The 18235-nt window shown below is 38.5% G+C and overlaps 2 protein-coding genes across 2 annotated transcripts in view; one reads left to right on the forward strand and one right to left on the reverse strand.

Annotated features, from left to right (window-relative positions):
• Window positions 1-18235, reverse strand: part of LOC117379315 (sodium- and chloride-dependent GABA transporter 2-like) — a 59574-nt gene that overhangs the window by 22263 nt on the left and 19076 nt on the right. The gene's annotated exons all lie outside the window — the stretch shown is intronic.
• Window positions 11817-15673, forward strand: LOC117379314 (calcitonin gene-related peptide 1). Its single transcript, XM_033976009.1, has 3 exons — window positions 11817-11896; window positions 13404-13529; window positions 15499-15673. The coding sequence occupies exons 1-3, from the start codon at window positions 11817-11819 to the stop codon at window positions 15671-15673; spliced, it is 381 nt and encodes a 126-aa protein (XP_033831900.1).

The raw sequence follows: 18235 nt of genomic DNA on the forward strand, positions 1-18235 counted from the left end.
GATTTGTTTCGTTTGTGTGAAGAGATTATTGAACGTTATTCCGCAGATAAAGCTACTTCGAAAGGCTCTGTTCACAATATCGCCCTCAAACTCACTGTTAGCGTCACTACTTCCTGTTAGCGTCACTACTTCCTGTCCAGTTTTATCTCCATGAAGTTTTTGCGGAGTTACGCTAAAATTAATAAATATTTTAAAACTAAGACCGTGGACAGGGAGCTGTTAAACGCAACATAAATAAAAATAACACTTCTGCGTTTAAAAAGAGACATATTTGTGTCTCAATGCTAACGCTAACGCTAATTTTGCGGCGTAATAAATATTAAAACAACACCACAAACTGAAATATTCTACATAAAACTAATCGGATAGTGTTTATTTGAATTAATACGACTTTTAACAGGTTGTTTATTTTATGTTTTACAATTTTAATAAAATTGACCGTTAGCTTTGGGTCACAGTGAGCTAGCTAGCGTATTTTTTTTGGACAGAGCCTCTTATAAAGTGTCCCGTAATTTTAAAAGTGAGTAAAATACAGCCACACTTCACATGTCGGGTCTACGCGTGTCCATCGGTGTCGTTTGGATCGACCGACGGCGCAGGTTGGCGGCCATTTTGAGCTTTTGTGCTTTGAGAGGTTTGTAAACAGCGTTATAAAAAAGTCGTAAAGTTGTATTTCACTTCAAGGATCATATATTAATCGTGGTAATTAGTATGTTTGGGGTTATTCAGGGGTTAGGTTGTGTTTATAAAGCATTTATCAATTACCATTAAGATATAAACAGTATAAAAGAGTTTAACTGCGGAAAAATAGTTAAATGCAAAATACAGTTATACAGAACAGAGGATTAGTAATTTAATTTAATTTAATTTTATAGCACATTTAAAACAAGTTGAGCTGAACAAAGTGCTTCAAATAAAGGTTAACTCAAAACAAATCTAGAGATAAAACATGATACACAGTAAAAGAACAATAAAACACCTGTGTATCCTGTGGAGCTTGTGTTAAATGCCAGGGAGAAGAGCCGGGTCTAGTACAGAGGCGGGCAAGCTACAGCCCAGGGGCCACACACGGCCCACTGGATTTAATAATCTGGTCCGCCAAATTATATTAAAATAGGTAAGGGTAAACTTTTCCCTAAAGATGGTGCACTTCAGCTACATCAGCCTCGTCCGTGTGTTACTCTTTTATTTTATTTTCTTATCAGCCCTTCTGCAAAAATGAGTTTATCAAAGAAAATAAAAGTGGACAGTGAGCGCCGAGTGTTTAATACGGAGCGGACAACTAAATATTTTCGCTGATCAAAGTCCCAAGGCAAGTTTTTTTACTGGCATTCAAATTAGAAAAAAAGATGCAAGCGTTTTTTTCGAAGGCGAGTTTTTAAAATAATGGATTTGGAAAACAATTTGTACAATGAGCCCTGCATCAAAGACTGGGAAGATCTGACAGGCAGAGGGCGCTGTTCCATAGTCTAACAATTCTAATAATGCAGAGGCGTCAAACTCATTTTCACCGAGGGCCACATCAGCAAAATGGCCGCCATCAAGAGCCAGATGTGACTGTGGCAGGATAAATGTCACTAAATGTAAACAAATGTCATGTAAAATAAATGTAAATACTTTTAAACTTGTTAAATAACTTTTTCTGTGATACAGTGACATTTTTAAAAGTGTGTATCTGGTCAGAACCTTCAGCTCTGCTTCAAAAACAGACTTTTACAGCCTTGTAATTATTGGACAATGTGTCGTTTTTCTTGCAGTCTAACTTTTTCACACTTAGCTCTGTGTTTGGTGTCAAAATGTCGACGTAGATTTGATTATGAGGCGAGGTCGGTCCAATCAATCAATCAGACTTTATTTCTATAGCACCTTCCAACAACCAAAGCCGACCAAAGTGCTGTACAACATTAAAAACACGATTAAAAACAATAAACATCATACAAATCAACAGAGCACATTACACCAGTAAAATAAAGAAAGCGTCACAGGGCGAAGTGTTAAAAGTCATTCTAAATAAATAAGTTTTACGTTTGGCAGAGTTTTGGAGCGGCCACTGCAAAAGGTTTTTCTCCTTAAAGCACAAACTTCACATTTCTTGAAACTCCTTCCTCTTCCTGAACATTTTGTGATGATTATTTGCAAATATTTCTCAGAGTCACTTGTTGGGAAAATCTCATTAGTTTATTGTCAGTGCAAAAAATGACAGTCGTGCCTTTTTATTTACCTTCTCGCGGCCACATAAAATGACGTGGCGGGCCGCATTTGGCCCCCGGGCCTTCAGTTTGACACGTGTAATAACGCGTGGATTGGTTTTTCAACTTTATAAACACTAACAAATACCAAATTTCTAACTTAGCGTGACAATTTCTACTAATTAACCGTTAATACGTCGCCCCCAGACTAAAGTGTAGCCAAAACAGCCTTTTTTATTATTTTCGGTGGATAATACCTGGACGTCTGAGGATTACACCGATATTATCCAGTGATTTTTCCGGAAACCTGCCCGTAGCACATTATAAAAACATTGTACTACAGCAGTGTCCATAAAAGAACATATATGAACTTTAATTACAGTCGAAATCCTCGTTTTTGTGTCGTCGGGGCCATGAGCGCCGCATCCAGACTCAATAAAAGCCGCTGTAGTCATCACTTTGACTCACAGACCGCAGCGCCGGCGACCGAGGAGTCACGGATTTCCACACATTTAACGAGCTCTCGGATGAACAGTGGGAGGAGGGAATGACGCTAATGGAAACGCTAATATTTATGTGGATTTATCAGATGTGGGCCGGCGTTTTACCTGCTAATGCTCAAGTACATTAAAAATACCAGAAATAGAGACTGTAATGGGAGGACGCACCCGGACCATCCGCACAAAACAGGCTCGCTACGCCGTTTTAACGCTTCCACTGTCTGCTCGTCGTCACGGAGATGTCACGCCGTCGCCTAGAATGTTCCGCAGTACGGCGTTGAACATGCTAAGGCGATCTCCAAATGAGGCTCATAGTAAGAAAGGTCAATTTTTTTAGAGAAATAAACACGTATGTAACTGAATAAATCCAAAATACAAACGGTTTATGTCATACTGTGAGAGTTTTTAATCTCTTCCTGGTTAAATAAAGGTTAAATAAATAAATAAAAAGCAGAGAAACAACATCTCCATGGAGACAAACACGTGGCAGGAGTTACGCCGCATCTTTAACCGTGAAAAAAGTCGATATTTTTGGACCATTTTGTGATTTTTGAGTTTGAAAATTGCACGCTAAAGCAGCAATATGATTAAAAAGTGAATTGTACAAAGTGATTTAAGTTCTGTCCTTCAAGAAAACAGTGACGCATTTCCCCAAGAGCCGATTCTTTTAAGTCCTCCACATCTCGTCCCACTCAGATTCTCCGTTTTGCCTCTAAACGTCGGCGCGGGTTTCGTATGTGTGGAGTTATTTAAAGCAGAACTGTTACGCAAAATGGACTTTTCAGAGGTTTTGATCATGTTATAGTCGTTTCATTTTCATTTTCCCTATTGAAACTGTATTTGGAGTGATTCATGTTTGAGTTTAATCTTTAATCGACTATTTTCAAGCCGCCATTTTGTGGATCAACCCGCGTTTTCACCTCCACCTGTGACACGCCCACGTCGTTTTAGATGGATTTTTGTGATTTAAAATGTGTAAATTATAACAAAATGATCCACGAGTGTCAGAGATTATAACTACAGAGAGACACGAGCGCAACAGTGGCACAGTCAGTGATTATTTGCCTTCACACCAGAGAGTTACGGGTTTGATCCCTGACTAAACGCAGAGGAGTCAAACGCAGAGAGAAAAAGGTAGAAGCAAGGCTCAATTTGTAAATCAGAGGTCGCTGGAACAGAAACAGGCCAAATAAGGTCAAATATTTAATCGAACGCACATTTTAGGTGAGTATAAACGCTCAGAAATGCTCAAATACGACAAAAGTGACCATCTTACCCAGGTCTAAACCGAATAAAAGGCTGTTTCATTTGTCGGAGTGCGTTTTTATTCTTGTCTCGTACTGCGATGTTCGTTCATTTTTGACTCCTGACTCCTGCCACTGTAACCACACCGTCCAGATGCCCTCCCAGACGCTCGCTCCCCTCACGCCCCGCCCCCTTCCCTCCTGTGCGTCCGGTATCTGCTCAGTCTGACTCTGACTCTGCTACAGTTTGGGACGTGTCTGGAGTGAAAATGTGGGATTAATTCATCTTAAACCTAAATAAATCTGTGTTAATATTCTCCGAGAGTTTAAACGTAATGGTTCAACTCCAGACGAGTCACGGATCAAAGAAAACTATTGGAAAATATGAAAAAACGCGTCTAAAGATTTATTAAAGGGCTCATTTTACGCAGTTTTCTCTGTTCTAATGTCGATTCCTCGTCACAAACAGACCTAGAGTTGTGTTTTTTTTTTGTTTCATTCACACGTTTAACATACAAACAAACAAAAAAATCTGCATATTTAGGCTGAGTTTTTCTTCTGTCAAACTGAAAACACTCTGTTCCACCTTGTGATGTCATCGTGTGGTGATACAGGAAGTGCTCCGCTGTGTTTTTAAACTCCACACACCTCCATTTCTAGAATCATCTGGATCATTTCAGCCTCTGGAGTTGCCGCTTATCTCGACTGAACTAAAGGTAAAATGTTGCTGTTAACTTGAAAACTACCACTTGATGACATCACAAGGTGGAACAGAGCGTTTTGAGCTCTGACTAATAATAAAATGTGACTCAAACAAGTGTGAATGAAACAAAACACGACTCCAGGTCTGTTTTTGACATTACAGCATTAAAACATGGATTAAAGCTACAAGAAACAGTTTTGCTTAATATAAAATAATCAATAATCAATCTAATCTTGATCTTAAAGGTGCACTATGTAACTTTTCTTGTGGAGGGTCAGCCACCTGCTTGTCTGCACGGAAAGGTTTTTATTGCACCTGCATTTCTCATTTATATCATACAGGAGTTTTACTGGTTCAAAAACACCTTAAAAATCACACACACATTCTTACTGTGACCGCGCTCGCCTCTCCACAGATCTGACCTGTAACTTGGCTCGGTGAGGCCACTTGCTCGTTTTCATGAAGATAGATGACTTTTCTGTGGAACTGTGAAACAAAAATAAAGGTTAAACTAATAAAAATCTCCTTAGAGGCGAACAGATGGCGGATACTTCACCAGAAAAGTTTCATCGTTTATCATAGTCGGGCCAGAAATGTTGGAATTTTTATTTATTTAAGTTGTTTTGTCGTTATTTGAGGGATAAGAAACAGCTACATAACAAATTTGGAGCAGTTTTGTCTTATTTTATTTGTGTTTAAAGGAAATACATGCTGTTTTTAGTCTCTGGTATCTGTTATATCGGTTTCAGAACTGAAAAAAAAAGCGTAAATGTGACTTTTTTTATTCCATTTACATATTTGAAGTTGTGTCTTGTGAAGCAGCAGATTTTCGTTTCAGATTTAGAACGCAGACCAGCCTCTCACCTCGTCATTTTGTAATCACTGACCCACACATTTTGACTCTTTCTACAAACGAAATATCCAAAAATATCCTTTAAAAGTCCCATTTTAGCCGCAGTCGTCTAAACCCGGAGCGCTGACGGCGAAGCACTTACGGCCGTTTGTCAGGAGATTACGGGAAACGGCCGGGAGTTTGTTTGTTTATGGGAACGTCGGGTGTTCGATTCCATTAAGACTCCGCTCGTGTTTACTGCTGCGGTACAGACCTGCTGCACTTACAGGCCGTCGGACGCACAGAGACCATCCCCGCGGACGCGAACGCGGGACAGACGCCGGCCAAAAACTGGACGTTAGACACATCCGAGGTCATCAGTGGATACGGATAAGGAGACGGGTGAGGATTAGGGAGCTGTTAGGGATTAGAGAAAGCAGTAAGAGCATTTGTAGACGTGTAGACGACGCTCTCGCTTAAAAATAATCATAATTAAGTGGAAGATGATGTCAGTTTGAGGTCTGAAAGTGGATGTTTTATTGAGCAGTTTGAAGAGCGGGACAAAGACATGACCTACGTTTGTTCCGCAGAAGTAAAATTGTCGTGTTGCTCGGCTCGTCGAAGTGTGATACATTTTTATACGGCGCTTTTCCACCTTCGAGACGCTGGGGCGAGGTGGGTTAAGTGTCTTGCCCAAGGACACGACGACAGCGTTGATCTGTTGGAGTTGGAATCGCACCGCCGACCTGTGTTTCAAAGGATGTGATCGCTCAACCAATGACGTTTATGAACCACCGACCTTCAGATCAACGGGCAAATGCTCTACCAACTGAGCCGCTGCATATGCATCCACCTCGAGTAAAGTTGTTGAAGTCCAGTGATTGGGTCAGTAACTTAAACTAAATCTGCAAAACAAACATGTGCCACGACGACACTGGAGTCTAAACTGAAGTCCTAATTCGCCAAATGCACCGTTCGAAGTACCCGTCGAAGTGCCGTTCGAAGTACCCGCCTGTCGAAGGGTACTCCTCCGTGTAGCCGCCTTCGTGCCGAAATGGCTGTGCACTTACGGAGGATTTGTTCCCGGTGAATAAGTCCAATTCTCCCTCAGACGGATAAATTGTGCCGTCTGCTCGTCGCTCCCTAAAGACAAAAGAATATTCTTAAATAAGGATGAATATTAAACATCACGGTCACTACAGTAACATACGAGTGTCAGGGATGATTCTGCTCACCGTTTGGTCGGTCGAGTCGCCTCATGTCCATCTTTACTCACATTTAAACGCCATTTACTCCACAGGATATGTAGAGTTTAAATTTAGCAGAGATTTAGAACAAACTGCACAGTGTTGAAGGTTTAAGTCCCTTTAACAAAAATGTTTAAAATAAAACTAAACACTTAAACGTCAAAACAAAACACACAAAGACATAAAAACAAAAAAAGAAACATAAACCAGTTCTCCCCTCCACATGGTCCCGCCCACTTTACCACAGTTGATCGCGGTATTTTCTCTGTCAGTATAAAACATTTTAAAATGTGTTTGGCCTCAAAATAAAACAACATCAGCAGAAAAAGAAGAAGAACAACTGCATGAAAACGGTAACGGCGAAGAACATTTCAGATTTGTATTGGGTTTAACAGTGACACTTTATACGTTAAAATAAAATAAAATAAAACAAATATTGACATTGACGGCTCCTCTATCTCCCCCTCCCCTCAGGTAAAGAGTCTGGGTCACTTCCCCTAAAGACGACTGCGACTCTCTTCTGTTCGAACTCCCACAAAAAGTCACTCCATAAACTCCAACTGGACATCACACACCGTACACACCACAAAATCACACTCCTCACGTACAAATCTCTCCACAGCCTGGCCCCTCCTGTCCGACCTCATTCACATCTCCACACTCCGCCCGCTCCCTCCGCTCCTCCTCCTCCTCCCTGCACCTCCCTGTCCCTCCTCCCCGTCTCGTCGCTATGGGGAGTGGAGCCTTCTGCCGCTCTGGAAACTCCCTCCCCCGTGACCTCCGCAAAACACACACTCACACTCACACTTCAAATCTAAACTCAAAACTCCTTCTTACCCTGACCTCTCTGACCAGAACTGCACCGTCTTTTAATCTATATTTGTTTTTTTTATGTATTTTTAATCATTTTACACTGTTTTATTGTCTTGATGTACGGCGACTTTGAGAGGCGCCTAACAAATAAAATGTATTATTATTGTTATTATTATTATTATTATTATTGTTATTATTATTATTATTATTATCTTTAACTTCTGCCACAACGGCCTCGACCTCAACTCATGGATGTCTTGCCAAGAGACACAACGGCAGCGCACTCTGACTGGAATCGGGCTTTAAACCTCCAACCTTGAGCTGCATCGATTTCATAAATTAACTCAGCGACAACTTTTGGGTTTTTTTAGGTTTTTTATTATTACCGGTATGTTATTTTGAGTTTATTTTTTTGTTGATTTTCTTTTTTTTCTTTTTTTTGTTATTTTTAGTAGTTTTTTATGTTTTTGTTTTTATTATTATGTTATTTTGACTTTTTTTTTTAGTAGGTTTTTTTTGTTTTTGTTTTTATTATTATGTTATTTTGACTTTTTTTGTAGTTTTGTTTGTTTTTGTTTCTATTATTATGTTATTTTGACTTTTTTTTATTTATTTTTTTTATTATTATTATGTTATTTTGACTTTTTTTTTTTTTTTTTATTATTATTATTATGTTATTTTGACTTTTTTTTTTTTTTTTTTTTTAACTGTCCTCTCTCTGTCTCTGCTGCTTCAGACTCATTTTGCTCTTAAACGTTCGTATTAACCCTCTACATGATCCTGGGGTTTTCACTGTGTAACGATGTTTGTGTTTCATTATGACGTGTCTAATGTTTTATTTACAACATAAAGTCGTTTAGTAAAAGTTTTAGTGGATCATAAGAGACAAAATTACCGTCGCTTAAGACAAAGATGTTAATTTTAATCAAGAAAGGATGGAATTAAGTTTTGATAGCTGTAAAAAATAAATTAGTTTTGAGAAAATATGACGACGCAAAGAGTTTTAAAATGTCCGTTATCCATTTTTGCAAATTAAGCGTTCGATTTAAAGCTAGTTTCACTTAAATCCTCGTTATTGTGTCAGACGTACTGCGGATATTTTAAATTATGAACATTTAACACAGCCTTAAAGAGTTTCCAGCTTTACAAAATCAACTTTCCACATCCAAAGTTAAAATTAAAAACGTTCTAATTCAAATCTAAACGGAAATGCTTCAGACTTTGGCGTTTTAGTTGTGGCTCACGTCCTCACAACACGTCATTAATTAGTCCTGCTGTTTGTGTCCCGCTCTGTCAAAAATAATGAGCCCCACATTCATAATTAACAACCATTTATCTTTACATGTTTTATTTATCGGATTTTAACTCCACCGGGGCACGGCAGGGTCAAAGTTCACGTGCCCAGTGCGTCATCAGTAACGTCTGTGGACTGGCACGCAGGAAGAACGAGTACACGGACACTTTTGACAAGGACATTTAGAAAACAACCATAGACTGTTAAGTAAATGGACGTAGCTAACCTGCTAGCCGCCGCGCTACGAAAGTGAATTGGCTTCAATTCACTTTCTATTGATAAACTGTGTCCTCTCTCTGTCTCTGCTGCTGTCAGACTCATTTTAGTCTTAAATGTTTGTATTAACCCTCTACATGATCCTGGGGTTCATTTCTGAGTTTATTTTTTAAGTTTATTTATTTATTTTAAGTTATTGTTTCTTTTTTTTTTTTTTTTGTTATTTTGAGTTTGTTTTTTTGTTTTTTTTATTATTATTATTTTGTTATTTAGAGTTTACTTTTTTGTTGATTTTCTTTATTTTTTTTGTAAATTTTTTTGTTGTTTTTTATTATGTTATTTTTTTTGTTGATTTTCTTTTTTTTATTTGTAGTAGTTTCTTTTTAATTATTATGTTATTTTGACTTAATTTTTTTTTAAACTGTCCTCTCTCTCTGTACCTGCTGCTGTCAGACTCGTTTTGGTCTTAAATGTTCATATTAATCCTCTACATGAGCTTGATTTTCTATAATTTTTTAGTTATTTTTAGGGTTTCTTTTTAGTTTTTTTATTATTATGTTATTTTGAGGGTTTTTTTGTTGATTTTTTCCCCCCTATTTTTAGTAGCTTTTTTGTTTTTGTTTTTATTATTATTATTATTATTATGTTATTTTGACTTAATTTTTTTTAAAACTGTCCTCTCTCCGTCTCTGCTGCTTCAGACTCGTCATTTTGGTCTTAAATGTTCGTATTAACCCTCTACATGATCCTGGGGTTTTATTTCCATATTGTGTCTGTAAATCAACATTTGAACATTAAAAACAGACAAATCAGTCGTCTTCTTCGCCCGTGGTCGCTCTTGCTGTCGGTTTCTGTTGCTTTCAGACGCTCAGTGATCCAGAGTCACTCCTCACTGACTTTATGCATTCAGAACACTCTAATTACTCACCGCAATGAGTTTATAAGCACTTCTCACAACTTTCAGAGACCAGAGTGGAGTTTTACTGTTATTGTAACGCGCACTTCCTGATTATCGCACAAGAAAAAGCTTATTTCAACTTTTTTTTTTTACCTCAAGCTGCGCAAACAATATATCTGACCTTGGAAAAAACAAAAAAACACAACAAAAAACACGTAAAAAGCTGTTAGGACGTTTGTGGAGCCCTGACAAAATAATATCACTTTGGGTCATAATTTTACATATTTCTTCCAAAAATAGTGAATAGAGTTGAATAAAATGACACGACGGAGGCAGTGACGTGTGCCAGTCCAAGTCTCCCAAAAAGTCTACTGTCATTTTTATTTATTTTACTTCTATGACCACGGTCCTACCCACAATCCCCCTCTCTCCTCGTCTATATTTGGAGCGAGGGGTGATGTCACGAGTGGAGGCGCAGGTATAAGTGCGGAGAGAGAGGAGCCGCCGCACAAACGCAGAGCCTCAGCCGCACAGAGCCACACGAGTGAGTAGATTTCACTGATTTAAACGTCACAGGATGATGTTTTTTATTCTGAATCTCACTGTGGAGTTTAGGATTTAAAGATCATTGAACATAAAGGACAGATTGTGATGTTTTATTTGGTGTTTTGTTTAGTTTTTGCGACTATCTGCCTCTTTTGAAGACGTTTTCCTCATTTAAATACCCGTCTTCTGTATCTTCTGTTTATTTTAGTATTCAGTTATTTTTACTACTTTTTTAATCATAATTTATATTTTATTTACAACTTCAACAAGCGAAAACATATTTTAAAGTCAGTTTTGTTACTATCTTGTTCTGTAGATCTGCTCCTTTTGAATTCCTGCCTTCAGTTTATGAATAAATGTGGATTTTTTTATGTTTATTTTAGTGTTCAGTTATATTTACTACTTTTTTTTTATCATAATTTATATTTTATTTACTACTTCAACAAGAGAAAAACATATTTTAAAGTGAGTTTTGTCCCTATCTATCTTCTGTATATGTATAAATATGTGTTTTTTATGTTTATTTTAGTATTCAGTTATGTCTAGTACTGTTTTTTATCATAATTTATATTTTATTTACTTCTTCAACAAGCGTAAAAACATTTTGAAGTGAGTTTTGTTTTATCTGTTCTGTCGACACATTCACTCTGTTTGAACATCTACCTTCTGTTTATGTATAAATGTGTTTTTTAATGTTTAGTTCTTTTGTATCATGATTTATTATTTAACTACTTCAATAAGTGAAAACATATTTTGAAATCAATTTTGTTACTTTCTGTCTGTTCTGTCGCTCATTTTTAATTCCTGCCTTCAGTTTATGAATAAATGTGTTTTTTAATGTTTATTTTGATATTCAGTTATGTTTAGTGTTTTTATTTTATTTTTTTTTATTTTTTTTATCATAATTTAGATTTTATTTACTACTTCAATATAAGCCAAAAAAATATTCTGAAGTGATTTTTGGCCACTATGTCATTTTCCTCATTTAAATATTTACCTTCTGTATCTTCTGTTTGTTTATTTTGATATTCAGTTTTGTTTACCACTTTTTTTTAATCATAATTTCTATTTTATTTACAATTTCAACAAGAGAAATCATATTTTGAGGTCAGTTTTGTTACTATCTGTCTTCTGTATATGTATAAATTTGCTTTTTAAAATATTTTCTGTTGATATTCAGTTTTGTTTAGTTATGTGATTTACTAAAAAACAACAAAAAACATATTTAACATCATTTTACAGCCTGTATGTGTCATCTGTATAACCTGGTGTGTGTTTTTTCATGTGTTTTATGTATTTTTTTCTTCTTATTTCAGTCAAAACCTCGGGTCAGCATGTGTCCAGAGCGAGTGACCACACTGATCCTGTCCCTGTTGATTCTTTTAGACTGTGTTTCTGCTGCTCCGAGTCACAGGTGAGGCTCATTTACTCCAAAATATCAACTTTACCGGGTTGAAACGGGAGAAAAAAAACACTTCTCTTTGATACGAGTTCAAATAGAGATGGAGAATATGGATTTAAAGTTTGGATTTTGAAGTTTGAATAGAAATAAAAGTAATAATTCAACATAAAACTGTCGAAAAATGCGGCAAAAAGTCAAAATAAAACTAAATCTTGCAGCGTAATGTTTGGAACGAGAGAACACGGTGATGTTTTTGTGCTTTTGTGCTTCATGTTTCAGTCCGTTTCTGAATCACAACCATGATTTTTCCGAGTACGTTTTTAGGATTATTCTCCAACGTCACCGGAATAATAACAAAAATATTACGTTTTTTATTGTTCAGCCTTTTATAAAACGGATTTCTCTGTATTGAAAGTGACTTCTCTTTCTGCTACGGTGTAATTCTGTTCTAAAAAAAACGAGTAAACGAACGAATCCACATCGTTTATTTGCGCGAAAAGTCGCTACGATTCAGAACGTCGCAAATCGGATTTTTCAAACTAGAAATGGGGCGACGGTGGCTCAGTTGGTAGAGCGTTTGTGCACCGGTTCAAACGTAAACTGTCGACATAAACGTCATCGGTCGAGCTGTTAGATCCGACGAACGCTGTCGTTTTGTCCTTGGGCAAGACACTTCCCCCATTAATACGCTAAATATATTCAGAAATACCATATTCTCAAGCTGTCTGAAGTAAAACACAAAAAAAATTCCATGTATACAGTGGTCCCTCGTTTAAAATTCTAAAAATAACCTGCAACAGTCGAAATCCGTGAAGTATCAGCTCTATTTTTTACATTATTCTCTCTGTTTTTGCTGTAAAACCCCTCACCACACACTTTATACACTTTTCTCACACAGGCGTTAACATTTTCTCACATTTCTCTCTCGTTTAAACTCTCTCAAAGTTCAAACCTTCGTAGGCGTCTTTGTCGGTGCAGAACGTTTCATCGACATTGTGGGTTTTGTCGGGGAGAAAACAAATCGCAAACGTACAGCACTTCAGAGTCACACTGAGATCCAACGTTTATGTAAATTTGTCTGAACACATTCTGTACTGGACAGGAGACACATTTTTGCTTTATAGAGCTAAACGTTGACGTGAAAACTGCTCGGCGAAACAGCAAAACGACGTCTATATTGTAATAATTTTCTTGCTACTCAATAAACAACTAAGTATTTCTTTAATATGGCACAAAAACAAAGTACTACGCTGAAAACGGGATCGTACGTGCAGAAATATCATCGTTTTGTAGCTTTCTGAAGCAAACCGCCAAAAGTATCTGATGTATATTTGTGTATTTGTTCCGTACGGCGCCCGGGACGAGAGGAAAACGGCGCAGCGTTTGTGAAATTGCTCGTAAAGTGGTGGAGGTGCGTTCAGGTCACGTACGTGCAAAACGCTGAAGGACGAGGGAAAACGATTGAGGCCCATTTGACAGAAGTGGCTCTTGGATCAACGTAAACGCTTGTGTGTTTCAGGTACTCGAGTTCAGGATCCAGCGAGCAGGACGTGGGGCCGGGATGGTCCGTGTCGGAACTGGCCTCTAACCCGTTTTGGGGTCTTTTGGGTCCGAGGCTGGAGAGGGAGCTGCCGCCGACGAACAGGTAACGAGGGTCAGACGTACGTCCAAAACAAGAGAACGAACTTTGAGGAGTGTTCAAGGCAAAACTGAACCAAAACTGAAGCTGCTAGTGATTCAAAACGGCTATAAAATAAAACGTTTCCATAGTATTTAGTTTTTAATATCTTAGTTTAGTGAGAGCTTTATCAAACGGAACAAGTACAAACGCTCAGGGAGTTCAAATTTAAGAGATTTTAACCATGTTCTAGTCGTTTCCTTCTCATTTTCCGTCTTAAAGTTGTATTTGGAGTGATTCATGTTTGAGTTTAATCTTTAATCGCTTATTTTCAAGACGCCATTTTGTCGATCGATCCCCGTTTTCACCTCCACCTGTGACGTCCGCACTTCCTTCTCCAGTTTTATTTTCTTAATCGATGACACTCGTAGGATTCGGCAGCGTCGCGTCGTCATTTCTGTACTAGTGTGATGCGCAGCTGTCCACAGGGGGCGCCACAGCTCTACGCCGCTTCGTTGCGATGACGTTTACGGCGACGTCAGCTCCCGTTGGACGCCGCGGTTTTCTAAAACAGAACTCAGCGGATTTGTTGGTTTTATTAAGTCGTTTTAGTTGAATTTTGCGATTTAAAATGTGTAAATTAAAACAGGACGATCCACGAGTGTCGGAGATTTAAATTATAGAGCGACACAAACGCAACAGAAGTTTAAGGTTTTGCTAAATTGATGTCGTAAAAACATGTCAGATTTCATATTTGCAGCATAAAAAAAACTTTATATACATTCAACTGAAGACTGTTTTCTTCATATAAGGCCTCACTTCTGTCACTTGACCCCGGGGCAGCTGTGGCGATGCATTTTTCGTGTGAAACAATAACATCTACGGTCGTGCGTTTTGAGAGACTCGTCAAAAGCTGCACCGTCGCACTGGAGTATAAGTCGCACCCCCGGACAAACTATGAAAAAAAAGTGCGACTTATAATCCAGAAAATACGGAATATGGTTTTATTACTTAAATAAATAAATAAATAAACTAGAACTCAAACCGACAGGCGACTAAACAAAGACTGAACCAAACATGAGGTAGGACTTGCTCCCTCTGTTGGGCAAGAAAAGTAGTGCAACTGACCGAGGGATTTAAAGGTGCATTTTGTGACTTTTGAGATGTTTTTTTGCACTTCAATTCAAGTTTATTTGTATGGCACATTTAAAACAACTTGAGCCGACCATAAAAAGTCAATAAAAAACAAATCTACAGATAATATGATGCACAGGACGGACTTATGTGTGTCAGAGCTGTGCGTTTAAACCACAGACTGTCAATCAAACCTGTTGCTAATAGTAACATGACCTGATTTGTCTGTTATTAAAGTTCGTATCTTGATTTATCTTGATATCTTATTTTACTCAAAATAAAAAAAACAACTCAAAATAACTAAAATAAAAAAACATCCTAAAACTAAAAATAGCTTTAAAAAAATAAACAAAAACAAAAAAATAAAATAATTTAAAAAAACTCAAAATAACAAAAATAAATTATAATTTAAAAAAAAACAACCCTCAAAATAAAACAAAAAAAACAAAACAAAAAAAAACAACTTAAAAAATAATCTAAAAAATGAACCCCAGGATCATGTAGAGCGGGTTAATACCAACATTTAAGACCAAAATGACGAGTCGGAAAGTTACAGAGATGAGACAGTTTTTCAATAGAAACTGAATTGGAGCCAGAGTCGATAGTTAGCGGGTGGTTAGCGGGTGGTTAGCAGGTTAGCTAGGTCCATTTATATATACAGTCTATGGTTTAAAAGTCATTTTAAAGTAAAAGAAAGAAGTACAACATTTCATCTGTACAACTGTTCCAAAGATCGACGCCTTTAACAGATAAAAACATTTCGTAACAGTCGAATTTTGAAGATAATCCGTAATATTTTGTTCAGCGCTCGATTTGTGTCTCGTGTCGGTCAAACATCTTCATCCACATCTTTATTTCACAGCCACTCCCTTCAGAAGAGGAAGTGCAACACGGCCACGTGCGTCACCCAGCGACTCGCCGACTTCCTGGTTCGCTCCAGCAACACGATCGGGACGGTGTACGCCCCGACCAACGTGGGATCGGCCGCGTACGGCAAGAGGAGCGCTCTGTCGCCCCCTGTGTTCATGCCTCTCTAGTGCACGCTGCATCGAAAATAAAAAATAAATAAAAAAGTGTGAAAATATGAAACTAAAGTAACGTAAACGGGCACGTGTGTTGATGTTGATTTGAATAATGAGCAGTGCCTTTTGTCGCGTGTCGTCTTCTGTGATTATTGGTGGTAAATGTGAACAGTTACAATAAAATAAAAACTGTAATGTCTGTGAAGCAAAGTAATATATTTTTCTAATAAAAGTGTAAAAATAAGTTCTGCTTTTTATGCTACACTGCAATAAAGGGTTCAGTCCTGTGCCACATCTGTGTCTTATTACATTATTATTACATTTGTGGAAGAAATACATGAAAAATATACGTTAAAAAAAGTATTAAATGTTAAAATAAATACGCCAACCTTTTTCAGCGGGTTAAGTAATCAATTATTCAAGTAAACAGAGTAAAACGGTTACGAAAAAGCTTTGATTATTAATGTATCGCCTCGATGATTCAAATCCCGTCCGTTCTCGTCACATTTACGGTTTGTGAGAGCGTCAGATTCATTCGTTTGTGTAGTTTCTGGTATTTGCTGCTGTGAAAACCTCATTTTATCCTTCGTGTGCCCGCGCAAACCCACGGACTTGTGTAAAGAAGCGTTCGGATTCAGTCAAATGAAGCTAATCGAGGCTAGAGCGGTTATAGCGGCGAATTTAGAGCCGAGTTTCATATTTGGAATCACGACCACAAATATCATAGCAACCAAAGAACCAATCCAGAGCGAGGCTGTTGAAGGTAACGTCCCTTCCCGCACGCATCACTGGTTTAACAGGGAGCGGGCCCTTAGCAACGCTGTCAATCAAACCTGTTGCTAACGCTAACAGGAGCGACCTCGGGGAAAGACGGCGCCTGATTTGTCTGTTATTAATGTTCATATCTTGATTTACAGACACAAAAGTGAAATAAAAACCCCAGGATCATGCAGAGGGTTAATAGGAACATTTAACCCCGTAGCGTCGGATGCTATCGTCGCCGATGGAGCGTGGTTGCGGACTTTCCAGCAGCGTAACTCCGCAACCAGTCGTGCTCTCGTGTAAATTCAAATGGCAGAAACATGGGGCTATTTAAACATTTTACTGTCATTACGGGAAAAGAAAAAATACGGATGGATGTGTAAAATAGAGGTAGTTGTGTGAAAAAATGCTGTAAATTCTGATACTTCCTTTAACATGATTTTTATGGCTAAAAAAAGAATAAAAGTCTGAGCGAGCTGTACTGGCCCATAGTGCGCTCAGTCCTTAAAGGGTTAAAGACGCAAATTTACAGAGACAGGGACGGCAGATGGAGCCGGAAGTGCGAACAAATCCTGTGATCACTTCGTATTTGGAACGCGGCGACTAGCAGGTTAGCTACGTCCATTTATATAAACCAGGGCTGTCCAAACTACGGCCCAGGGGCTATATCCGGCCCTCAGACCAATTTTTGTTGGCCCTCACGACTCCTCCTAAACTGGCCCAATTGATCAAGAAGTATTTTTTACTACAAATTAAAGCAATTCTACGTCAATATCCTGAATAACATCGCATTTCATCGTGACACAGACCTAAAAATGCACCGTTTGACTCGCTGTATCGACACTGATTTGTGGCCCTCAGCTTCAAATATGTTTCAGTATCCGCGGCCCTCGGTAAAAAAAAAAAGTTTGGACACGCCTGAAATATACAGTCTATGTGCAAAACTCTAAAAACAATCGTCTGTTTTCCCGGTTGTAAAAGCACAGGTTGAAACAGCATCAACAATGACAAGTGAAGGACACGTTGCTGCAGTTCGCTCCGTGGCCAGTAGGGTGCGCCAAAACACACTGTGACTTCAAACCGACAGAAGAGAAGAGAAAACGGGATGATTCTGTGATAACGATGAATATTTATGTGAGAGTTTGACACGGAGGTTTTAGTGTTTCGTGAGTGTGAGGACAGTTTTGCGTTGCATTGTGGGTAATGACACTGAAGAGGGGGCCCGGGTTTGATGAGGCCTGACCCGGGCCACCTCGGCGCACGCCCGCACCGATGACATCATCATAAACACGCTCCGAAAAACACTCGACGTGAGAGCGACGTCCTGAAAGAACGAGAGACAAACAGGTTCAACGATCGGACGGATTATGACCCGGTGACAAATAAAAACAAATAAAAATAGACCAAAACATGGCGTCCTAAATGTGTCTGGGAACGATCAGAGCAAAAAATCAGACTTTATACAGCGAGTGCCACATGAGCCATCTACACTAAACCAGGACTAAACGAGGACTACACCGGGACTAAACCAGGACTAAACGAGGACTACACCAGGACTACACCGGGACTAAACCAGGACTAAACCAGGACTAAACCAGGACTAAAGCAAGACTAAAGCAGGACTAAACGTGGACTAAACCAGGACTAAGCCAGGACTAAACCAGGACTGAACCAGGACTGAACCAGGACTGAACCAGGACTGAACCAGGACTAAACCAGAACTAAACCGGGACTAAAGCGGGACTAAAGCGGGACTAAAGCGGGACTAAAGCGGGACTAAAGCGGGACTAAAGCGGGACTAAAGCGGGACTAAAC

Source organism: Periophthalmus magnuspinnatus, chromosome 12, assembly GCF_009829125.3.
Source record: "Periophthalmus magnuspinnatus isolate fPerMag1 chromosome 12, fPerMag1.2.pri, whole genome shotgun sequence".
In the NCBI taxonomy this organism is placed as follows: domain Eukaryota; kingdom Metazoa; phylum Chordata; class Actinopteri; order Gobiiformes; family Gobiidae; genus Periophthalmus; species Periophthalmus magnuspinnatus.

Coding starts and splice junctions, on each gene's coding strand:
- LOC117379314 (XM_033976009.1), top strand. CDS start 11,817: ATGTGTCCAGAGCGAGTGACCACACTGATCCTGTCCCTGTTGATTCTT. Junction 11,897..13,403: donor TCTGCTGCTCCGAGTCACAG/GTGAGGCTCATT, acceptor TGTGTGTTTCAG/GTACTCGAGTTCAGGATCCA. Junction 13,530..15,498: donor GAGCTGCCGCCGACGAACAG/GTAACGAGGGTC, acceptor TTTATTTCACAG/CCACTCCCTTCAGAAGAGGA.